Below are 26,300 nucleotides of genomic sequence, written 5' to 3'. Positions count from 1 at the left end.
AATCTTGAATCCTGGATACCAAGACAAATAGCCATCTCTGTGAGATCTTTTGCAGTGGGGAGTCTCCTATTTCATTTTCTTCCGCTGTGTTTTATGAGGGATGGAAGGAAACATTTACAAAAGAAAATAATCCTGGCAACATATCTGTACCAAGTTATGTACATTTGAAACAAAAGATAGGCCCTGGTACGTGGGGACGAACTCACGCTGACAGCGGCCAACTGGATACAAATCCAGCGCGCTACCGACTGAACTACATCCCCGCCCTGTGCAGTCAGCTTGAGAAGTTGTTTGACCGCTCTTGCTTTTGAAGCGTGCGCAGTTGGAGACTGGAACACACACACACACACACACATCAGGTGGACACTATTCACAGTTATACTCCGGTTATATGGGGTGCCCTTTTTGGTTCAAATGTTATCTAGTTGGACAAAATCGGTACTTTTCAGCTTTACCTTGACTAAACTACACCTGTGATGAAAGGACACCTGCAATGTCAGGACATTCTTCAAGCTTTGGCTTGGACTCTTGGGTCTTGCATGACGGGTACCACTGTCCTACAGTGGAACCCCCCTTTTAAGACCTTGCTTTCTCTGATTTTCTGTTCATGTTACCTCTGCATGGGTGAAACTGATCAGAATTGAAAATGAGGCCGGGGTCCAGGGGCCGCCCAGGCCCTGGTGGGGTGCAGCGGAAGAAAATGAAAAATCAGTCTTTTAAGGGTAAAAGCAGGCCTCTTCTGGTATATCAAACACACAAATTTGCACATTAAACAATGTAACAAATGCCAAGCTGTAGTCCGATAATTCGCGCGCCCAGTGAAACAAAGACTCAGCGATGTCCGGTCACTGTGTTAGGAGAAATACGGATCGGATCGCCGGCGAAAAAAATAAAAATAAATTTTTTTTTTTTACAGATTTTCAAAATAAGGAATTCCTTATTTAACCAATTTCATTTGGCGGATTTCCACCCTGAGGCGGAAAAGTTTCACCCATGCCTCTGTAAATTTTCCTCCATTTTAAGACTCCCTCCTTTTTAAGACCAGATTTTTCTGATTTTTTGAGGTCTTACTAGACAAAGCAATGTGTGTGTGAATACACTCCGGAGTATGTGTGTGGACATGTCTGTGTGCACATGCTTGTTTGTGTGCATGTTTTTGTGTGAAATTTCTTTTCCTGGGGGGCATTATAATTATTGTCACCGTGTAATTTGTTTTCTTTCTCTGTATTAGATCTGCAACTGCCAAACAAACCTTTGTATCTTCCACTGCTTTACGATGAATCCGTCAAGACGCTAGCAATAATTTGCTGAGTCATGCTTAGTTTGATCATGATGAAATTGTGACCTTGAAGATCATTGTACAAGGTCAGGCCAAAGTAACTTTCCTTTTGAATTCTTGCCTTATGTGAAGCTACGGACAATAGACGAATTCCCAAAATAACTGTCGGGTTTGTACAAGTTGTGAAAGAGTGAATACCTTACTTTTAGGGATACAAACATTGCACGGGCCAATCTTCTTCTTCTTCTTCTTCTGCGTTCGTGGGCTGAAACTCCCACGTACACTCGTGTTTTTGCACGAGTGGAATTTTACGTGTATGACCGTTTTTACCCCGCCATTTAGGCAGCCATACGCCGCTTTCGGAGGAAGCATGCTGGATATTTTCCTGTTTCAATAACCCACCGAACTCTGACATGGATTACAGGATCTTTTCCGTGCGCACTTGGTCTTGTGCTTGCGTGTACACACGAAGGGGGATAAGCCACTAGCAGGTCTGCACATAAGTTGACCTGGGAGATCGGAAAAATCTCCACACTTAACCCACCAGACGGCCGCAGCCGGGATTCGAACCCTCAACCTTCCGATTAAGAGGCCGACGTCTTACCACCCCGCCACAGCGCCCGTCACTGGCCAATCACTAGCGAGGGGTGTGCCTGAACCTAGTGGACAAGGAGCACGTGCGAATTTATTTGTCCAAAAACAAGCAAGACAGACCTGGGAACCCCTGTTTTGCACTTGGAGTATTCTCAAACAAACTTGGTGTATTTTCAGAAAAATAAGCATACTCCACACAGCATTTGAATATACAAATAGGTGGGACTGAAAAATGTCACGAATCCTGAAACCGAACCAACAACAACACAAAAAGAAGAGGGGGAAAAAAAGGCCTTAATCGAATCTGGATTTTCTGGCATATACCGGAATAATCTCACCCATGCATACATGATTTAAACATGCTTCTCACGCGTCCGTCGCACCATTAATTAAGTTTACCAATACATTTAAAACAAATGCTTCTTTCAATGTTTGGAATCTGGAATCATGTGTAAAAATACCGGATCAGCTTTGGGATGCGCTTCTGTAAACAAGTAGTCCAGGAATTTTTCTCGTCGTTTTTTTTTCTTCCACTGACCGTATTGATCGTATTCTAGACAATCTTGCGTATAAAATACTGCAAAATTGTATAGGTTCCCAGCACTGAGGGTTGTGAACTCCTCTTTTTCCAGAACCTCAACCACAGGTTGGGGCAGATTCTTTGCCCATGAAGTAAAATTGAACTCCATTTTTTGCAGAACTGAAAATCGCCGAACTTGCTTGTTGGCTGCTGCGCTGCTACTAATGACTTCGGTCCTCGCTCTCTCTCGGACTCCCTTATCTGTTACCATTGTTTCATTCCAGATGCTCTCCTTCACTCATCACCTCCCCCCTGCCCTCCAACCCTCTTCCATTCTCCGCATTCGTTCCCACGGGACTCTGCTATCACTTCCTCCTGCATTACCTCTACACCTCCTCCCCCCCCCCCCCCCCCTTTTTTTTGCTGCATATCTGTCTCGTTTAAATAGAGTTTATGGTCGCTGACCGCTCCCTCTAAACTCACACATAAAATATTCCTCCGAAAGCGGCGTATGGCTGCCTAAATGGCAGGGTAAAAAACGGTCATACACATAAAATTCCATTCGTGCAAAAAACACGAGTGTACGTGGGAGTTTCAGCCCACGAACGCAGAAGAAGAAGAACACATAAAATACTGCAAAATCGTATAGGTTCCCAGGTCTGGCAAGGGCATTCACTCTTTTATAACCCATACAAACCTGACAGTTATTTCTGAATATTGTCTATTGCATCATCATGGTTTAATTAATCTGTGGCGGTGAATGCGATCCTGTATGCAGGAAGGTATCTTTGAGGCAAGATATCAGAGTAGTGATTTGTTAACATTGGCCTTGAAGTGACATGGCACAGTGGGGCTGGGCCGCTATTGCGCGAATCTAACCCTAACCCTAAAGATTCGCGCAATAGCGGGCCGACCCCGGCACAGTGACTGTGGATGCGTGAGAATGTGAGTGATGATGTTGCACTTTTCAAAATGTGTTGCAATAAAGGGCAAAAGAAAATTGTATAAACGTGTCGATTGAGATGATTATGTCCTGACAACTCAACCCTCTCGGCTCCCTTTCAGTTCTTTTTATAGTAACAAAGGGACGAGCTTATTTGCGCAAGTCTGCAACTGAATTGCTTGTGTGATTGAAGCATGTACAGAAATAACAGAAAATCAAAATAAACGGTTAAGATTATTATGCGTGTATTTTATTACCATTATGTTGGTTTATTGCTGTGTGTGTGTGAATGGGTGTTTCAGAAAGACGCAGACATTCACAGAAAATAAACATTACTGATAAAGAAAGTTTATTTATTCCTGAATTAATTTGGCTGCCACATAGTATATGTATCTAAATGCTTTGATCAGTCATACACAAACAACAGCTCAGTATTCATAAACAAATTGTAGAAAAAACGAATGAACAACAAGTCAAGTCAGTACATAAACAACAACAGATCAGCCTTCAACAATCAATCAATATGAGGTATTCCGTGGGTACAAGGGATTTATTTTCTTTTTTTCTTTTTTTCTTTTTTTTCTTTTATCTTTCAAGAACAAGTATAAGCAATGAATGAAGAACGAAAGAAAACATTTCAAGAAACTGGATATTCCAAACCATTTGATCAAAATTTGAATGCACTTATGTGTGTAAAACTGTCACAAAAAGCCATTTATAAGGGAACAATCGACTGCTGCCGCGCTCAAATGGAACTAAAAATTTACTTTCATGTTGGTAGCCTCGTTATCTTGACCAAGTTTAATAAATTTGAACACAGCAAGTTCAGCCACAGACACTAACTCTAACCTAACTTGTCTTGACACAGCACCAGCCCATCCTTCTATTACCCGAGTGCCCAAGATGGATTTACGTGGAAAGGGTTTTTTCACAAACAGTATAAAATGTTTCTCAACTGCCAGCAATAGCAAATCAGTTCAGAGACATCCTGCTTGCTGCCGCGCGAGCAGGGAAAATGTTCCCTCTTTATCTTCACTGGGCTGGCAGCAAAACCCCTCCATGCGGAGGTGTTCTCAGATAGGTCAGACACAGGGTGAATGGCTATTTTTCAAGTCATTGTCTAATCAACAGTTAATTAAGAAAGACTTATCTTACACAGGCATGGGAATTGAAAATTGTAAAAAAGGCTGAACATTTTTAACTGAAGACGCGAAGCGTCAAAGTCGACAGCGCGAAGCGCCTAGCCTTGGGGTCCGGGGGCATGCCCCCCCGAAAATATTTTTCTCCAAAGAACCCAGATGGTGCAATCTGGTGTCATCTGAGCTCCAAGTTTGCCATTAAATTCTGTTTTTAGAATCAGAGTTTTTAGTACCAATTTTCGATTTTTTTAAGAAAAAAAATATATACATGTATTATATGGTTGAAATTTGTTAAAAAATTGATCTGTTGAGACAAACAGGAAAATGTAACTTGTAACACAATCTGGTTTACTTTCAAACATAAAAGTTACAAAGGCTCACCAATAAGAATTGCCTACTTAAGTTACTTTCCCATGATCTCTTACAATTAGTTTTAAAAAAAAGTATAAAAAAAAAGAAGAAGAAAATAAGGCTCAACGCATTGATTTTTCTTCAATTTGTGGGTTAGCGGTTTGGGTACCAGCCCAGCTCCAACCCTTGCTTAAATTTGGTAAATATAGTTCGAAGATTACGAATACGATCAGCACAGTGACATTCGAATGGAGAAAAACTGAAACAGATGCGCAAAGTTCAGATCTAGAGCGGTGTTCTTCGCTTGACTTGAGCCAAAATCTGCTCTTCTTCTGCCGTATAAAATTGAAGGAAAATCAAACAATTCAGGAGCACTGTGCCTTACTTGAGCAGAAAAAAACCCACCTGGCAAACGTTGATTGTCCTTCAGAGAAGAGCACGTTTCAATGTGCTTCTTCCTGCGGAGATGGTCAGTAACAGTTAGTAGATGTTGCAGACAGACCTGTTTACCCTAAACCTGAGGCAAGAGTACTTTTTCAAAAAGTCGAGTGTATTTTTCAAAAAGTTGGTGTACTTTGCAAGCAAAGCCATATGATGATATGGGCTAGGGAAAACGTACGCGTGGGTGCAAACGTGTTTGTGTAAGAATAGCATGTCTTGTGAACATCTTCAGAATTTAACTCCTTCCGATACAACAGGGATAAAACAATTCAGTTTATTTACCTGTCAGTTTATAACATAACCAGTGTCTTCCAAGCAGATTGATAATAAAAAGATGAAGTTCGTGAAATAACATCTGCGGTTGACAGTGGCAAGTTCATTTTTACAATCATCTCAGAAAACATTGCTTCAGCACGGACTACAGCCTTTTCTTCTGGCAGGATTTGCTTTGCGGGAATGAACTTCATAATTCCTTGGCAGCTTTCAGCGGATTTCTTTGCAGCAACCTTGTCCATGTGAGTTTTGGAACTGCAGTGTCGTTCGATGTCATATTTCCCAGCATGGGCAACGGAGAAATCTGATTTACAATACTTGCAGTGTGCATGACTTTTTCCCAAAGTAGACTCCACAATTCCTGGCTCTTTCTTATATTTCTCCAAGAAAATCTGCTGCTTCTGCTGTTTAGACTTGGTACAGTCATCCGAAACTGGCACATTTTACCGCTTCATTTTGCCACGATTGTCCAGACGATCGCACGTGCCAACACGGCACAGCTGAAGACTCGCTGTCATGGTTATCTCCCTTCGACCGAAACCGGTATCAGTTGTACCATCCCGTAATCAGCACACCAACACCGGAAAACGTATTCTAGACTTTTTCTTATGCGTATTTTGTGCGTGTGTCGCGTATTTGCGTACTGATAATAATTTGGCGTACAAAATACGCCCAAATCGTACTGGTAAACAGGTCTGTGCAGACGATGCACCATGCTGAACCACGGACGTCAATTTTTCTAAATCGGGTGCCGACGCGCTGTTTGTCTCTATTCACTTCCACAACAGCCGACACCCACTCCCATTTCCATTTGTTCGCGCATCCAGTGTCATCGAATCTTTGACCACGTTTTACAACACGCGCGATCGACATTTTCACTGGTACACTGCGTTCAATGCTGTCGCGTGCCCGCGAATCCTATAGCGTGCCCGTGAATCAACAGCAAGCTGTTTCACTCAAAGTTCAAGTAACTGAGGCGGGCGGTAGCAGTGCGTGAACAAAGTTTTTGCGGGCTTTTGCGCTAAGGCAAAAGTAACCGGTGCTTTTTTTGTGTGCCTCCCCCCTTTATTTTTTCGGCGGACATTTTTTGCTTTTCCAGCGGAACAAACAAAAATTTCGGCGGAAATCCGCCGTTTGGCGGACAATTCCCATGCCTGTTACTTACAGTAAAGCAACATATCAGCAGAATCCTCATGAGCCATTTTTAGGCAGAACAAATTGAGAACTGTACATTGACAAAAATTATACTGGCGTTTTACTTACACAAGAATGCTACTCGGGGGGAAAAGACCTGTCTGACAAAAACACAAGCCTGATAAAAATCAGAAATCATGCCCATTCAGTCAGTCAAAATCATGGTCATTCAGTCAGTCTATTAATTTATAAATTGAAAATATTCACAGTATCAATAACAGCATAAGCCTGTGGACAATTGTAAACTGAACCCATGCACCTGCCGTCTTTCTGTAAGGCCAGAGATGTGGCACTAAATCTTGGTCCAAATCGTTTAAAAGTCATGTATTCTGGGTTGTCAGCATATTTGGGTACTTTGCACACCATAGAATCATTGTGTAATGTTCTGTTTGTCAATGTTGTTATCCTCCTTGTAATATTGTGCTGGTTTTAAAAGTGAGTTATAGCATTTGACATCCTTGTAAAAATTTTAAACGCTGTTTTTTTCAGAATCTTTTTTTTTTTTTTACACCAGTGCTGTTACCGAGAAATACTCATCTCCTGAACTAAGTGTTCAATCTTTTCAAGTTTTGCGTTTGTCAGAAATGTCTCCACAAGATGACAGAGAAACACAATTGTTAATCTTTCTTGAATATGGTTTGCATACAAACTTTCATGAAAAGAAAAAAACTTGAACGCTCAATATAAAAATATTACCAATTGAACAGGATGGTGTACTGGGGACCTATTTAATTTTAGCACATGTATTTCATTACACCATCCTACAGAATGCTAATTTGTTGCTGCTGTAAACATACACTTGAGAACTTTTGCCATTTGTTGCTGCTATAACATACACTAAAGAAGTTCTGCCGATCACAACAAAAACCACCTAAAACATGTATAGAAAATTACTGAAGACCTCACTGAAAAATCTGCGAGGATTTTTATACTGGCCAAGAATACAGAATATTTCACATGTACACTGGCCTTCGACTGATAAAACACACAGCGATACGGTAAGTACGACAGACACAAAGAAAAATGGTGGACATCAGATTAGAAGAAGAGGCGGAGTACTGCTGCAATGCCCCAACTTAAATGCCCAGCAGCAGCAATTTCATTTTAATATTGGGACGGTGGGATTGAAGGTATAGAAAGGGTACAGGGTTTTCAGGCAGAGTGGGGAGGCTGGTGTTTGATGGAAGATGTATGTTTGTGTGTGTGTATGCATGTCCATATGAGCATGCATGTGTGTGTTTGTGTGTGTGTGTTTGCATGATATTTACATTTACAAGTACATAGGCGAACAGGGAAAAGGTTAGAACTGCACTGATCACATCATTCTAACAAAAAATACTCAACATAATGACAGACAAACACAAAAGAATGCACTGCACAGATATCATCATTCTAGAACCAATATCCAACGTGATACCAGACAAACTGAAACACAGCAGATTACACAATCTCCTTTCTCACAGTATGTGCATGCATGTATGTGTGTGTGTGTGTGTGTGTGTGTGTGTGTGTGTGTGTGTGTGTGTGTGTGTGTGTGTGTGTGTGTGTGTGTGTGTGTGTGTGTGTGTGTGTGTGTGTGTGTCTGTGTGTGTGTTTGCGTGATATTTACATTAACAAGTACTGTACATAGCCAAACAGGGAAAATGTGAGGACTGCACCGATAGCATCATTCTAAAACAAATATCCAACGTAATACAAGACAAACACAGCAGAGAACACAATCTCCTTTCTCACAGTACAGTCTTCAACCCTTCTCCCATCTCTCCACGTTTTTTTCATTTCAATTCGATCACATCGATAGTGTCGTCATCGTCCAGGTCAACGTCGTCGGGCAGCATGTCGGGCTGTAACGTTTCACCGTCAAAGTGGAACTGGAAACACTCCACACCCTTCTCCTTTGACGCAGCGTAATTCTCAAACAGCACTTTGAATGACAGATACTGGGGAAGAAGAAAAAACATTATTTTTACTTTTTACATTTAGTCAAGTTTTGACTAAATGTTTTAACATAGAGGGGGAATCGAGACGAGGGTCGTGGTGTATGTACAGTGTCTGTCTGTGTGTGTGTGTGTGTGTGTGTGTCTGTCTGTGTGTGTGTAGAGCGATTAAGAGTAAACTACTGGACTGATCTTTATGAAATTTTACATGAGAGTTCCTGGGTATGATATCCCCAGACGGTTTTTTCATTTTTTCGATAAATGTCTTTGATGACGTTGTATATCCGGCTTTCTGTAAAAGTTGAGGCGGCACTGTCACACCCTCATTTTTCAATCAAATTGATGGAAATTTTGGCCAAGCAATCTTCGACGAAGGCCGTACTTCGGTACTGCATTTCAGCATGGAGGCTAACAAATTAATTAATGACTTTGGTCATTAAAAATCTGAAAATTGTAATTAAAATTATTACAAACCATACAAACCCAACAGAGTTATTTCTGAGTTCGTCTATTCCCTTTGGAACAAGCCCTAAGTATGAGTGGAATGCAAACAGGGCAGTAGATTATTCTACAATGAAGGCAGAAGCGAGCAATGCTCTGTCAAGATGATTATTCCAAAACTAAAATTGCAAAAGATAACATCTGAAACAGATTGACTGCTAACTTCAAAAGATGACTTCCACTAAAATGTTTTGAGGGCTTACCTTGAAGTCCACAGTTATATTCAGTTTTTATTCAGAAACCCCCCCACACACACTGTTAAGAAAATACAGCAGTGAAAAAAATAAGTCACACAAATCGCCTTCAGACCAAGTTCAAAATGAGCAAAAACACATAACTGATTGAAGACTTTCAGAACCACTCCACTGACAACAAAAACAAACAAAAGAGCGCACCTTTTTGACGATCATGTGTGAGTTTTGTCGACTGTTGCGGCACTGCATGCGCACACGGATTGAGTCTGAGTCTGACACACTTGCATCTCCGCTCCCACCTTCTTCAGGCACCATCACGTGACACACTGCACATAAGATGTCAGACCAGGTCAGCCTTATTCCGGTAATAACTGTCGGTTTTTTTTAAAACTGTAAAAATTGAAGAAAAAAAAATCAACCACCATAAAACCTTATCCTCACCAATGATGTCAGCCACATGAAGACGTGCAGACGACGGTGTGTCGGAGGGTGCCAGACGACAGTCGTTGAGGTACAGTCCGATCTGGTCAACATCTACCTGCAGCAATGACGCCATTTGCTCTTGCAGGCGGTAGAACATGTCTGTCTGCACACAAAAAAGCAAGTGAACATTGCAGTTAAAAAATACAGTGGAACCCCCCTTTTAAGATTTCAAAAAATCTGAGAAAATCAGGTTTTGAAAAGGGAGGAGACTTGAGACGGAGGTAAATTAACAGAGAATATGAACAGAAAATCTGAAAAATATAACAAGGTTGTTGAAAAGGGAGGAGACTTGAGACGGAGGTAAATTAACAGAGAATATGAACAGAAAATCTGAAAAATATAACAAGGTTGTTGAAAGGGGGAAGTCCGAAATTGGGGGTGTTGAAAGAGGGGTTCCACTGTATCATGGACATCTGACCACACACACCTTCCACCTTCTTGGCTTCTTCTTTACTTTATTTGGTGTTTAACGTCGTTTTCAACCACGAAGGATATATCGCGACGGGGAAAGGGGGGTTGGAACAGAGCCACTTGTTAATTGTTTCTTGTTCACAAAAGCACTAATCAAAAAATTGCTCCAGGGGCTTGCAACGTAGTACAATATATTACCTTACTGGGAGAATGCAAGTTTCCCGTACAAAGGACTTAACATTTCTTACATACTGCTTGACTAAAATCTTTACAAAAATTGACTATATTCTATACAAGAAACACTTAACAAGGGTAAAAGGAGAAACAGAATCCGTTAGTCGCCTCTTACGACATGCTGGGGAGCATCGGGTAAATTCTTCCCCCTAACCCGCGGGGGGTATGCCATGAACAAGACATCTCAGAAAGGATGGTCTTAAAAAGGAGGAAGTCCTAAATGAGGGGGTGGGGGTGGGGGTGGGGGTGGGGGAGTGGGTCCACTGTACCTTTGCCATGGAGAATCTATGCACGTCCACCATGTGACGCACCCGAACCACCTGCGTGTCTCTCTGGACAGGGCTGTCGATGTTGACAACCGTGGGTGTTGGTGGTGTGCTAAATACTCCTCTCCGCAGTTCCCCTTTCATGGAGTCTAGCGTCCTGAACATTGCAGAAAAACAAAGGCTCTGAATGGTGCTTTATACTCATTTTAATAGCCAAAAATATCACCATGGGGCAAGAGAATTAACCTTCTGGAAGCTGTGCTAAACTCTTCCACCCTCTCTTGTCTTTCTTTCTCTCTCTGTTCCTCAGGCACACACACCTACGTATACACACACACAATCCGCTGCTGTTGCTTTGCTTCCACTGTTTTTGTGTCCTCATGACAGCCCCCCCCCCCCCTCCCTTTATGCAGCAGATAGGAATAATTCAATCACATCTCTGTAATCGTAATCAACCTGAAGCATGACGAATGACATCCGTATCTCAAAGTAAAGTAAGGCAAAATATTTGCAAGGTATTCACCCACCAAAATGTAAATATTACATTCACCCACCAAAATGTAAATATTACATTCACCCACCAAAATGTAAATATTACATTCACCCACCAAAATGTAAATATTACATTCACCCACCAAAATGTAAATATTACATTCACCCCCAAAAACTAAAATCTACTCTAATATCTTCTTCTTCTTCTTCAGCGTTCCAGAATTTTTCTGATTACGTGTGAGCTCGTTTGCCCATTTGGGTTCCCCACACTATACTCTGATAGCATAGTCAGCTCACTCCACTTTCGTTGAGTAGGCATGCTGGGTATTTTCGTGTTTCCATAACCCACCGAACTCCGACATGGATTACAGGATCTTTTCCGTGCGCACTTGGTCCTGTGCTTGCGTGAACACACGTGACACGAAGGGGGTTAAAGCTGTGGTCTATTTATGACTTTCCGGGGCTACGAGGTTGAAAAATAGGGACAACTGAATCATGTACAGATTTCTGTACAGCAAACACTACCCGAAACCCCACCTAAACGGCGTGTATGACCTTGAGAGCTTCAGTCAACGCTTGAATGTTGCAGTGGTAACATACGGTTTGCTCTCGCAGAGCTGAGCATAATTGTCAAGAAGGATCGAGCAGAAAAAAATAAATGACCTGGCAGGATTTCGAACTCAAGGCCTCGGGGCCTCGAAATGTCGGGGCCGATGTCTGAACCGCTAGGCCACTTCACCAGTGTTGTCAAAGATAAAGAATTGATAATTTTATATCATTCTACGCTTGAATTACCATTCATGTGTTGCAAAAACGTACAAATTTACATTAAAAGTTGCCTTTATTTGCAAACATGTTTTACGGAATCGCAGTACATGTTTACATGTTTACACCGTCATGCTACACGACATTCGCGCCATGCAAATAGCTGCGATATCTCTATTTACAACATGCAAGAAAATGACAAGAACAGTAATTGAATCTCTCCAAAGCTCTGTGCAGTTGAAACCAGACATCTAAGAAATAGTTATACATGTATTCACTTCTGAACAATGGGCGGATAGAGATATAAATCATGCTGCTTCAAGAATAACATAACATGAATTCATATCAATGTTTTTCCTACTTTTTCTCAATTGGCGCAGTAGCCTAGTGGTTAGGACATGAGACACGAAGTCTCGAGGTCGAGAGTTCGAAACTTCGCCGGGGCGTTTATTTTTTCCCCTTGATCTCTCTTGAAGATAAAATATGATCAGTCTTGAGAGAGCAAACCGGATGTTATCCCTGCAAAATTCAAGTGTTGGCTGAAGCTCTCAAGGTCACACACGCCGTATAGGTGGGGTTTCGGGTAGCGTTTGCTGTACAGAATTCTGTACATGATTGTATCTCTATTTTTCAACCTCGTAGCCCCGGAAAGTCATAAATAGACCACAGCTTTAAGGGCAGGTGGGCCAGTGCAAAATTGACCAAATCGTTCAAAACACTGTTTTGGGTATTTTAGCAGATTATGTTTCCATAACATACCTATCATCCATGTGTGTCGGTGTTTTTGTCAAAAGTGTCCTATTTATCTGTCAATAAAGACAAAATGTGAACATGTGTGGCATTGATTGTCTTCTGTAGTCGATATTCCCCCGCCAAAAAATGTCTCGTTTCAAAGGCTAGTTACGGCTTTGTCCTCAGCAAAACAGTGCATTCACGACATACGAAACTGCGCAGCAGCTCTTGACCTATAACATGACCTCAGTGTTTTGATGAATGTTCCATTCACTCAGCCACTTGTCCGTTGCAAAGGCAGCAATCGTAATCGAACGGAAATGTCCTTATTTGGAAGGTACTCGACATCCATTGGTTCGTTTCATAAACCGAAATCGGGAACCAGTTTACTTTGTGAGTGCGCATGCTCAGCTTACGAATTTTGCATACGGAAACTACCGAAGAGACTCTCGGCCATGACGGGAACACCCGAAGTTCACTCGGTTTTACAACATCCTGGTTACACATCAAACGATCGGTGACAACCGAAAGCGAATTTTTCCTTGAGAAACAACCTTTGATACGATAACAATGGCTCGAAATAAGAAAGAGGACAATGTCTTTATTAGTTCGGTTAGCAACAACAAGTAGTTCCGCTGGTACTAGGCCAAAGTTTGGATTCTGTCGGTGTTTCCGATACAGAGGAAAGCTTTGATCTCCACGCAGATCCACAAGTCGCCATTTCCGAACACGCCATGCAGCACACTTTTTACGTCTCGGCTTTGGCTTGCTTTGCGCTGAATTTGAGTCAGTTTCTGTGCAGTATCTCCTCGACAAGCAAGTTGAGCATTTGCTACGCAAAAAAACAAAAACAGGAGAAAGTATCCAACATCAGTCAGATTATCGGTAATGTTTGCTGGGCCTGCCATTTCCCGAACGAAACTGGATCAGCAACTGTTTGTATCAATCTGCACTTTCGTAAATTCCGTCACTGTCTTGACGAACTGTGTCATTTTCTTCACCGCGATACACAGTTCATTGCGAAGAGCTTCCTCAGTAAATCGTTCAGATTCCACGTACGATTTGTTGTCAAAAAACAACTCAAACGAAAGTTTCAAACTCATCATCCTCCATCTTGCTTGTCGAAGCACCAAAGTACTGTATCGATGTAAAAACAAAAGCAGAAAACTTCGAGGAAACCAACAAATCGACGAGATAACGGAAGGAAATAAGTCTCGTTCTGGCTCAAGTAAGTTACCGTTAAAAATACCGTTATTCTTGCATGCAAATACAAACGAGAAACGGGTCATTGATACACGTTTAGCGCTGGGGCAGTATCCCCATGCTGGTTGACAGAGGGAAAGAAGGGATGGACGCATAAATTCTCTGCTGGCGTGCTAAAGGCTAAGTAGTTTGCAATTCAAATAAACTAAGCTGTTCATTCATAACACAGTTTTGTCCTTGTGTGTCTGTTTCAATAGTGTTTCTGTGGTGTTCAATCTTCAATGTCGTTTTTCTCAGTTCAGCCATTTTGCCTACGGTTACGTCTTGGGTTACGCGATTTCTCTGGCTGTAATTTAGCTAGAGCAATATTTTCTTTTGTAGTTTGTGCAGAATATAACATTCTGGGGGATTACGAAGGGATTTTGCTGAAATTTTATTATAGTCATATCCAGATTATTTCAAAAAATAATTTCGCAAGCGTTACCCTAAAGTTTGACAGTTGTAACAAAGAAGTGTTCCTAACTCCAAATATAAATATAATAAACAAGATCTGCTTCGTAATCCCCTAGAGCATACCCAGAAGGATAAAATAAAACAATAATTAGAAGTGTGACAATCACATCTGATGAAAATCCGTGTAACTCCTGTACTCGAAAATTTTATTGTAAATTTTCATTTAATAAATATACCTACCCGAATCACATGTAGCAGTTGACTCAGTCTAAAGTGCTAGGTCTGAAAAGGCTACCCGTCTAAGGGGAGCAACCCCAACTAAAAAAGTGTAAACGTAGCTATGGTAATGACGACGCACCCAGGGAGTTACCTCCCCTCCTGCGTACTACGTCACTACTGCTACTGACCACGTGACCCCTATCATTCGACTCGAAGAATAAAATCTCCAAATCATAAGCGGGGTAGGTGGGAGGGACTACGATATGTGATTCGGGTAGGTATATTTATTAAATGAAAATTTACAATAAAATTTTCGATTAAATTACATATTCCTACTCCGAATCACATGTAGCAGATTGAAACAACAAGGCGGTGGGCAAGAAAAAGTTCAAACTCACTCTCAAATCCTTGTCAAGAGCTGACCCCCTGCCACCATGGCAGGCAAAGCTCTAGATCCATCCTGGCGAAGGGCCGAGATGTCACGCAGGTAAAAATTCATGAAGACATCCTCGGAACGCCAGTATGCGGTGTGTAGCACCTCCTCCAGTCTTCTTGATCGTAATACGGCCAAGGAGGAAGCCCAAGCTCGCGTCTCGTGAGCCCGAGCTGATTCCAGAGGAAGGACAGGCTGTGTCCCCCCTTCATTGCGGCGGCTCCACTCGTAAGCATGCTTAATGAGCGCCGACACCCACCGGGCCAGAGTCGTCTTAGTAATATCCTTATGTCTCTCCGTATTGAGAGAAATAAACAAAAGCTTTTGAGCTGCGGATCTAAGAGACTGAGCACGGGCAAGGTAGATGTGAAGGGCTCTAACAGGGCAATTTACTAAGTCTGGGTCATTCGGAGCCAGAATAGTGGACAACGGCCTGACATGAACCAAAGGAGAAGCTCGCTCGGGAGCCTGGTTTTTCGCAAGAAACTCAGGTCGAAACCGCAAGGTAACGGACCCATCTGATTCAAAGGAAATGTCGTCCGAATTACCGGAAAGAGCGTGAATCTCACTGCCCCTTCGTGCCGATGCTAGCAGCAAAAGGAAAAGGGACTTGCGTGTAAGATTCGCAAAACTGGCATCTCTGAGAGGTTCAAAATCCGCTGAACGCAGAAACTCCATGACCAATAAGAGATCCCACTTAGGAACGGGCGTACGAGACTTGACGTCAGAAAGGGAAGCGCCCTTGATGACTCCAGCGATCACGCCACTAACATCTATAGAGCGACCTATCTGGCGTAGGGTCGCCGAGATGGCCGATCTTCTTACTTTCAACGAGGCAGCGGAAGCTCCCTGAGAGGACATGAAAGCAAGATGGTTCGCCACGTGCATCGTGCGGGGCGCCGTAGCATCCAGCCGATGCTCGTGACACCAGGTAACCCAGGCCCTCCAATGTGACTCATAAACGGACGAGGTAGATGCTCTGTGCGAGCGTCCTACCAGGTCCATGGTCAGATCTGATGCCCCTTTGCGCCTCAGAGAAGACCGCACAACCTCCACGCGTAAAGATTCAGCATCTGAGGCTCTGCGTGGAGGCTGCCGGTGTGAGGCTGTACCAGTTCTCCTCGCGTGAGAGCGAGAGGAATGGGAGGGCCCTGGGCGAGTCTCAGCAGGTCCGGGAACCACGGCTGAGACGGCCAAAGAGGAGCGATCAGCAGGAGGGACGGGCCCTCCTGCTCCGCCTTCCTGAGAACTCGCGTGAGCAACTGGAATGGCGGGAACGCGTAAGCCTCCAGGCCTGACCAGGAAATGTCCATCGCGTTCGTCTCCCACGCCTCGGGATCCGGGAATGGTGAGACGAACACTGGTAGTCTCTTCGAGAACCTGGTGGCAAAAAGGTCCACCTGAGGTTTCTGCACAAGAGACCAGAGACGATCCAGCGCTCCGTGAGTGATGGTCCACTCTGTTTGAAGCACTCTGTCGGAGCGGCTGAGCGCGTCCGCCAGAGTGTTCAAGCTTCCGGGCAGGTACCTGGCCGAAAGCCTGATTTGATGCTCTGAACACCAAATCAGGATCTCGCAGGCCCTGGCCGAAAGCGACGGAGACCGCGACCCTCCCTGCTTGTTGATGTAAGCTGCCACTGTCGTGTTGTCTGTAAACAGACGAACATGCTTGGCCTGAAGGGAGGGCCGGAACTTGTCCAGAGCTAGAGCCACGGCTTCTAGCTCCAGCAAGTTGATGTGCTGCATCCTCTGATCTGCCGACCACAGACCTGACGCAGTCAGCTGGTCTGTGTGAGCCCCCCACCCCACCAAGGACGCGTCCGTGAACAGGTCCAAGTCTGGGGCAGGAAGGGCTATCGGCACGCCCCTGCACACCCACTCCGTGTCCAGCCACGGAAGGGTAGCGGATTGGAACCATCCCCGGAGAGGGATGAGGGCATTCCAATCCACCGTGGGAGAGTCCACGAACGGCCTCAGCGCCAGCTGAAAGGGACGTTTGTGGACCCTCCCCAAGGGGACCAGGAGAGCCATGGACTCCATCTGCCCTAAGATGGAGGCCAAAGTCCGCAGGGAGGCCCTCGGGAGAGGCAAAGTGGAGCGTATGCACGCCTGGAGCTTGTCCACCCTCTTCTGAGAGGGCTGAACAGTCCAAGCCACCGTGTCGAAAGACATTCCCAAGTAGGTGAACGTCTGACACGGCGTCAGCTCCGACTTTGATCGGTTGATCGAGAAGCCAAACAAGTTGGCCTCCCGAAGAACCGATTGGGTATCCTGCTCGCACCCCGCCTGACTCTGACTCAGGATGAGCCAATCGTCCAGGTAGGCACGTAGCCGGACACCCCGCGACCTCACCAGCGCGCAGACCTGTCTCACGACCATGGTGAAGACCCAAGGGGCGAGAGACAGGCCGAAAGGAAGGGCGCGAAACTGGTAAACCTGACTTGCCCACCGGAAACGAAGCCATTTCCGGTCGGCTGGATGCATAAGAAGATGGAAGTATGCATCCGTCAGGTCGATGGAAGTCGCCCAATCTCCCGGGCGGAGAGAGTCCCTGACCGACGCTGGCGTCTCCATCTTGAACCTTATCTCCCTCAAAAAGGTATTGAGGAACGACAGGTCCAAGACAGGACGCCATGCCCCTGAGGCTTTGGGGACGGCGAAAAGCCGTCCGTAAAACCCAGGGGAGCTGTGGTCGAGGACTTTCTCCACTGCGCCCTTCTGCACCAGGGAGTCTATTTCCGACCGAAGGACGGAAATGGCTTCCTGCGAGGAGGGAGGCCTGAACGCCGGCGGACGCCTGACCAGAGGTGCCTTGCCATCTTTCCAGAGAAGACGGAAGCCCGACCTCACGACCCCCACGATCCATTGACTCTGTACAGACACGAGCCAGTGGGAAAGTGCCCGGGAAGGGCCCCCCGCCATCACCAGAGTGGAGGGCGGGGTGGGGGGGAGATCGGGAGCACTTCATTGGGGGTGAGGCTTGCTTCCAGAGCCGCCTCTCCCCCTGCCGGAAGACGGTCGTCTTCTCGAGCCCCGAGAAGAGGAACGTCCACGACCCTTGTCTGCCGGTTTGGGAGGGCCAGCAACCTTAGCCTGCTTCGGCTGAGAAGGCTGAGACTGCTTGGACTGCTTAAGGCTGTGCAGGGAAAAGTCAGAGAACTGCTGGTCCCTGTTAGCCTGAATTTCCTGTCTTCGGGCATCAAAAACGAGATGCCCAAAGAGGGAACCCTCCAAGACCGGTGAGGCACGCAAGGTGTCCTTGGTCGCCTGATCCGAAAACTGAGAGTGTGACAGGAAGAGATCCCGACGACACATAACAGAGTGCGCATAGTGCACAGCGGAAAGTCTCATCTGTTCTTCGTTGACCCTCGCAAGAGCGGCCAACAAAGTGGAGACGTCATCCGCATCCTGATCCTCGCTGAGAGAGAACGGATTCAGTGAATCAGTGAGGGCACGAGAGAGAGCCCGAATGAGAGTCTCAGCAATGGAGGCAAGCTCCAGCTGCTGACGCCCTGCCTCTTCAGAAGCAATCAGAGTGTTCTCAGAAAAGAGCACACCGTCATCCTTCTTGATAGGCTTGGCCAACAAGGCCAGCATCTCCGGAGGAACTGTCAAAGATGAACGCGGGAGAGCGAAAGCATCCAACAAGTTCCTAGGAGACTTCTGCAAAACCAACCGCCTGTGAGACGACAGAGCGAATGCAGAAGCCTGAGAAGGCGAAGCCATCCACTGCTGTGCCAGCTCCGGAACGGAGCCGTGAGGCACGAGCAGCGGAACCGGAAGTGAAGGAATTCCGCTTCCGGAAGGAGATGGCTTGGCCAAAACTTGAGAAAGCTGAAAGGCTATGGAAGGAGACTCCAAAAACCGGAAGTATGAGTCATCCTCCTTCCCAGAGCGAAAATCAGCCATCGCGGACGGTGCCGTCGAAGCGGCAGCCGAAGAGACCGAAGCCCCTTCCGCGAAATATCTCGAAGTGACCTCAGCAGCGGCCTCAAGAGCCACTTTGAGTCTCTCCGGATAACCAACACGTGCAGCCTCGCTGGCGACGGACTGAATATCCGAAACATCCGGCGAAGGACCGAAGTCCACGTTGCTGGTAGAAGGGCGGTGAACACCGTAACCGGAAACCGGAAACCCGTCCACTCCAATACCATCCGAACTCATGCCCTGAATAGGGAAAGAGTAAGAGGACGGCATGCCCGCAGCCGCCGGAACCGGAACCGCAGTCGAAGCAACAACCGAAGACGGAAGCGCTGACTGCCCCGGCCAGGGCTGAGACACCTGCCCAAAGGGCTGGTGATGCCCCCCCGCGACCGCCACCTGAGAGGAAGCGGAAGCAGAAGAAGCAGCAGATCCGGTCTGAGCCGGAAAAGTATCAGACGCGACCGCGAAAAGCGGAAGCGCAGACACTGTGGACGGCGGCCGGAAGGCCGAATGCCCAGAGGGCCACGTCCGGTCAACCCCGGAAACGACCCCAGCGGGTGCGTACATCGGGGGACCTATGCTTCCGGCGAGTGCCGGAAGCGCAGCAGACGGAACCGGCTGGTCGACTCCGGAAACGACCCCAGCGGGTGCGTACGTCGGAGGACCTACGCTTCCGGCGAGTGCCGGAAGCGTCGAAGCCTGAACCAAATGCCGCCATTGCTCATCGACACGATGGTCTTCCGTGAAGCCAAAGTGAGAACGAACAGGGGTTTGCGGGTCGTGAACCCGCCGAAAAGGGCTGCTTCCCAGCAGGGAGCGTCCAGCGGCCTCACGAGGACCTACGGACCAGCCCAACTTACTTGCGTCGCCAACCACAGCGGTAGAAGGCACAGAAGCAACCGCCTCGGTCAAGGACAGCGTCACAGCCGGAAGCGGAAAGGAAGCCATCGACGGGACAACGGAAGTCGAAGGCTGAGAACGCACCATCTCCTCTCTCACCAACGTGCGAAGCTCGGGAACCAGCGAAGAAAGCAACGATGAAACCAGCGCCGTCGAATCTGCAAGCGGCAGAGAAGACGAGCGAGAAACAACGGTACGCGTAGGTTGATTAGACTGCCCCACAACCGGCTGGTCATTCGGGGCAGAAATAGGGACCGTCATAACATTATTGTTAGCCGCGTCAGAAACAACAACCAAAATAGGCTTAGGGACAGAAGTGGAAGACTTGGGTTTAATTTTCCCTTTCACATCAGCCTTGCCGCGCTCGCGCTTTTTGTCTCCGTCAGACATGCTGACAACAAAATGGAGACACAAAATTCCAAAATGGCTACCACAAAATACGTGACCAACACGTGGCCGAAAATTTCAAGTAGCAACAGAAAATTACGTTCGATACAAGTAAAGGAACGAGCTCACCAACTACCAGTGCAGCGGGTGAAGAGACGGGTGTGGGTGCCGGTGGGTGTCTAAGCAAACACCAAACAGCGAACTTCCACTAGAGCCAAAAAATTCACGACCTGCTCCCTAGAAAGCTGAAGTGTCGAATGGTAGGGGTCACGTGGTCAGTAGCAGTAGTGACGTAGTACGCAGGAGGGGAGGTAACTCCCTGGGTGCGTCGTCATTACCATAGCTACGTTTACACTTTTTTAGTTGGGGTTGCTCCCCTTAGACGGGTAGCCTTTTCAGACCTAGCACTTTAGACTGAGTCAACTGCTACATGTGATTCGGAGTAGGAATATGTAATTTAATCCACTTTTGTCTGTATTTTGACTGTTTTTGTCCCGTAAAACAAAAACCAGCAACCGAAAATACAAAAAGTGACTATTCTTTGTCATCATTTGTTCATTTCTTTCATAAAATAACATTCAGACACAATAAAACATTCAAAATTAAAAAAAAGGTAGTGCACTGGCCCACCTCCCCTTAAGTCACTGGCAGGTCTGCACATAAGTTGACCTGGGAGATCGGAAAAATCTCCACTCTTAACCCACCAGGCGGCAGTGACCAGGATTCGAACTCACGACCTCCCGATTAGGAGGCCGACGTCTTACCACCATGCCGCTGCGCCCGTCACTCTGATGCCAAAACCAGACTACATTGATATATTATAATATATATATATATACATATGATGCACAAAAAGCTAGCCACTTCCGGTATAATTTCAAACCCCTCTTCGTCAAAAATCTGGTACAGAGAATCTTAAAACGAAAATTAACTTTCAACCATTAAGAAACAAACAGAGAAAAAGTAAGATTTTGAAAGGGGGGGAGAGATAAAACAGGGGTACTTAAAGGGGTGGTGGGAGGGGGGGTCAGCAAACACCTGAATCAAACTTACTTCAGTGCTTTTTGTATTCCTTTGCTGACACGTTTGGCTCTGCCTCGCACACTAGCTGTCGGAGGGGGAGGGGGAACAGGCGGGGAGGGGGACCTGTAAATGCTGACATCAGAGTCACCCGTCGACAGAATACTGAAAACAGAAGTTTTTGCAAGCTGTAGTCAAGGAGGCACATATATAACAATAAAATCATATCATTCTTGGCATAAAAAAGTCTCAACAACTTCCAAGGCTCATTCAAATCTCAAGTGATTTATCAATAACACCAGGTGTGAAGTTGGCACAATAAAAGATCGATCTAAGTACTCTTGTGAATCATTGCTGCAATCAAATATCACACTTAACAAGCACATCTATATATATTTCAATGTACATTAAAAATGTTGGATGCAATACTGCAAATCATAGTTAACAGGGCAAACTGCATACACTTCTACAAGTTTTTACAATGCATCTTTGAGATCTCCCGGATGAAATACAAAGTAAAGTTGCTTGTAACAAAGTTCTTTCAACATACCCGATTCAACCTTCTGTAGTTGCATTCTTTTCCCACAAATGTCTAGGTTTCTTTTATCTCCAAGCTGACCAGAGTATACTATTTCTTGCAAGCTTGATCATACAAACAGGAACCAAGGTCCACCCCTACACCCCCCCCCCCACCCATACCTGCCTCCCACAACTACTCTTTCTCTTAGCTTTTGAACTTATTAGTAATATTACCTGTTCTCGAATTCATCAAGAGCATCATCCTCTACAACAAAATTTGTCGGTGATGGTGTTGATGGTTCTGTAAGCAGAGACGGAGGTTTGAAAATGTGTAGTCTTTTGGGTCGAGGGCTGTGTCTTGGTGGTTCTGACAAACCTGTAGAAAGATCTGACACTTAGGAAAACACTCCTTTAAAACTCTGCATCTGGCTACTTTTCCAATGTTTTAACTGTTATCCTGAATGGTGTCATGTCTCTTGCGCAAAATTGTCTACACCTTCCATGGTAAAACTAAAACACAAAAAGTACTCAATGGTGTTTCTACATTCTAGTCTTCTCCATGCTAACAAAATGTCATAATTTGTTTTGTGCGGTGTATATTTATGTACATGTATCAGGCTTGTGACATTTCTGACAGCCTAGTGACTTTCTGGAAGTACCAACCAATAATAAGTTAAAAAGTGCATCACCATGATCAACAAAAACAAATCAATTGCTGTTTTTGCAGTGAACTGCAGTCAAAACGCCCTGAAACACACTATATTAAGCAAAAGAAGAAATTGAATTCTCCTCTTCTTCTTTTCAACACATTTTTTCTGTTTAAATTATAAAAATAAAAACGCTTAATAAGTTAATTAATACACATATTAACCCACATTCCTCTTGCATTTCAAAATACCTACCCGAGACTGGGAGTCTTTCTGTGTCATCGCTGTTGTTCTGTGTGGATACGAGAGGGATGCGAGGAAGAGCAGCGGCAGTGAGAGACAGTATTGAAGACCTCTGAACGCATGCCGAGTATACGCTGGTGACGTGAGGCTTCACCCCAGCCTCCTCCGCCGCGTCTGTGTCGGGTTTCACGGCCTTGCTCAGCCCACGTTTGGTCGCCCGCTTCTTCAGCGGTGGGGGTGGAGCAACTTCTTCTGTAGTCTGAAGCATAACAAAGTTTACACATGTATCCATCATGGATCAGTGTTGTTCCCAATACAGTAGAACCCCCTTCAGGCCTGAAAGTGGCGAGTATTTTACTCGCCATGACAAGTAGAAACATGTAACTGGCGAGTAGAAATGTTCACCTACTCGCCAAGTGCGAGTAAAGTTGCGGAAACAAATTGTTGGTTTTGCTAGTAAAGTTTGCTCTCTGGCTAGTACATTTTCAGAATCACTAGCCAAAGGCGAGTATACCATTTGTTGGACTTTCAGGCCTGCCCTTTTTAAGACCCCCAATTTAAGACTTCCTCCCTTTTAAGACCTTGCTTTTTCAGATTTTCTATTCATAACCTCCATTTTAAGACTCCGTCCTTTTCAAGAACTCATTTTTCTCAGAATTCATGAGGTCTTAAGTTAAAAAGGGGGTTCCACTGTACCATCATCTTTCTGCTCCTTGTCGCTATCAATATCGCTCATTTTTGCAAGAAAAACAGTAAATGAAAGCTTGGAAAATGTTTTAAACGCAGAGCAGACAATTGGAAATGATGAAGAAACATAACAAGCCTTTTGAGTGGCCAGCTAAAAATAGCTGTTAGCAAGGTAAGGTGACCTTATGATGCGAGCTACGATCGTGGCTCATCGTGTTCCGCCAGAAAAGCCACGATCGTGTCAAGAGGGTTAAATACCATCAGATATGCTTTTTTGCCAGGTACTTTCATTACATCTATACTAGGGCTTCTCTTCAAAGACATTACATTTAAGAAAAGATGAGGAATGTGCTTTTACTTGTAATACTAATAGTTAATAGTTATACTTGTAGAGTTTGCTTGTACAATTACATTGACAAGTTATTGAGGTCTAACGAATGACGTCTCACAACGTGCGTGGTCGTCCTTGGCGGTCAAGAAAGCCGCCGCGATCATTGCGCAGACGACACTTCTAGACCGCCAATATTTTGTGTGTGCATCACGTGCTCCACATAAATCGGCCGGAAACGAAGCAATTGGGAAATCTGGATACTAGTTATACTTCGGAAATCAGGCAAACACAAACATTTGCAATTTTAACTTACATAGTCATGCTGTTCTCTCTAATCAAAATCAGTTTTCAACTAAAGTTCTTCAAGCACGGAGCAAACTAGCATTGACAAAACAGAGGTATAATATTATATGTGACCCTCCACCACGAAATGAGTCGCATGTCATCTCGCGCGGTTCTGCGTAAGGCTTAATGTAACTCCGGGGAGTGTATGGTAACAGTGTGAGGGTCACCTTAGTCACAGGCTTATAACTCAAACAGTTTTTGCTCTTTTCTAAAACGGTTTTCACCACTGGATAGAGCATAAAAAACTCTTTAGGAAAATGTAAAAATATGAAAATCATGCAAAGGTGACATGCGACTCATTTCGTGGTGGAGGGTCACAGTGACTCCACCACGAAATGAGTCGCATGTCACCTTTGCATGATTTTCATATTTTTACATTTTCCTAACGAGTTTTTTATGCTCTATGATTCCAGTGGTGAAAACCGTTTTAGAAAAGAGCGAAAACTGTTTGAGTTATAAGCCTGTTTGATTTAGAGGAAAATTGCATACTTTCTGTTGACAGTGGTACTGGTACTACTACTAGCGGCTGCTTCCGTGCATGGTTACTATAAACTGGTTTTTTATTGACAAAAGTTACATAATATTTACATATACACAACTTAAATAATGACGTGATAAAAAGAAACGGGCAGAGATTAGTTGCACGCTTCAAGAGCTTTGAAAACAAACGTTTGCACTTTGAAAACAACGGAACATCTGAACGAAATTCAAAGTTACCGACTACTGGCATGTTGTCTAAATTAAAGACATTAATTTTCACGTCAAATATGAAATTATAGTATGGTACAATATATGTCTTCCACATAAACAAATAGCCGTTTTGTTTAGAAAACATTAACATTCCTCACCGAAGACATTTTTCCCGGGGACAGGAAGTGGCTTTACATGGTTCAAACAATTCTCAAATGGTTCGAGATATTGGTGTTTGGGTTATCCGTGTATTCCCGCTGTCAGTCTCGGCAAGCCCAATACCCATACCGTCTAATGTCTCCTTCACTCCACCCCCCCCCCCCCCCCCACACACACACACACACACACACACCCTCCCTTTTCCTTCTGCCTCTCAATTACTGTTCTCTCTCCCTGACTCTCATCTATGTTTCTTTCGGTGTGTTTCTATAATATTCGAGTTTCGATTAGCCTTTTGTGACATCACTGAGGATTTTCAGGATACAAATAACAATGACAGAAAAGAAAAATATTCGCTGTTTAATGAAATATATATTATACAAATTTATACAAATATTTCTTTTTATAGTTTTCCAAAAGTAGTTTTCTCACCTAGAATTTATGTTTCGTCGCCACCACAGTCATGTGGGGAGGCCCATCGCACATTGCACAATCAGCCACTTTCACACCCTCATAAAACACAAATAGATTAGGTTATAACAGTAAAGCAATGTTTATTGGAATAATGTATATGCTTTAAACAAGCACAACAAATTTGAAAGCTCTATGTGCATGCCGATGTGGCATGCAGTCACCTACTTTGTTGTAATTACGTTTGCTCAAGCCATTGCACGATGTAAAAAGAAGTAAACCGTGTTTTTATTGTGTCACCTTGTTGTGACCCGTTTTGTGGAGCGTTGATATTTTTACGTGAGATTCACGTGCTCCTTAATCAGTTGTTGTGACCTGGTTTTGGTCGGAGCGTCACAAACTGCGTTGTTTAGTCTTAGAACACCGTGAGATTCACGTGCTATTTTCCGTGTTTTGATTTTGAGGTGAGCCCTGCGAATCTGCGTTGCAAGTTTTAGAATACGTGTGACTCACGTGTTTTTAGCTTTGTGATGTCAGCTAGTTCCTTGATGTTCTTTCTGTTAAATATACCGTTTTAAGTTTTGGGCATGCACGGAGTGCGTGATCGGTTACTGATTGGTTGTAAAATAGTAGTTTCACCCGATTCTGTCTTAGGAATGTTGTTGGTTGGTCAATCCGGTGACCTCTGACTTTTGAATAACTATTCCATGTTAGGTTTTTGTTTCCATAAATACCACTGCTTGACTCCTGTCTCGTCAGTCGATCTGAGGGTTTTAGGAAGCGTTTGGTTTTGATGTAAACGTATGAAGGTTAGCAAGTGAACCAACGGAGTGTTTCTTATGTTTTAACGTCAACGTAATGTTCTTGGAGACAGTTGTTTCTCAAGTGTGAATCGTTTTGTGCCCTTCGTTTGTGAGGCAACACGTTTTTGGTACTGCTGGTCAACCCACACAGCGCATAAGGTAATTTTGTTGTTACTTG

General features: G+C 44.6%; 1 protein-coding gene across 1 annotated transcript; it reads right to left on the bottom strand.

Moving 5' to 3' along the window:
* Positions 1 to 6,750: 6,750 nt before the first annotated feature.
* Positions 6,751 to 24,948, bottom strand: LOC138976475 (NFATC2-interacting protein-like). The gene is made up of 8 exons (XM_070349326.1): positions 24,908 to 24,948; positions 22,709 to 22,955; positions 22,041 to 22,182; positions 21,321 to 21,452; positions 10,764 to 10,917; positions 9,808 to 9,952; positions 9,568 to 9,692; positions 6,751 to 8,674 (listed from the first exon to the last, which is right to left on the bottom strand). The coding sequence occupies exons 1-8, from the start codon at positions 24,914 to 24,916 to the stop codon at positions 8,510 to 8,512; spliced, it is 1,119 nt and encodes a 372-aa protein (XP_070205427.1). The 5' UTR covers positions 24,917 to 24,948; the 3' UTR covers positions 6,751 to 8,509.
* Positions 24,949 to 26,300: the final 1,352 nt, after the last annotated feature.

This window comes from Littorina saxatilis, linkage group LG9 (genome assembly GCF_037325665.1).
Source record: "Littorina saxatilis isolate snail1 linkage group LG9, US_GU_Lsax_2.0, whole genome shotgun sequence".
Taxonomy (NCBI): domain Eukaryota; kingdom Metazoa; phylum Mollusca; class Gastropoda; order Littorinimorpha; family Littorinidae; genus Littorina; species Littorina saxatilis.
This window is presented reverse-complemented; position numbering and strand designations above follow the sequence as displayed.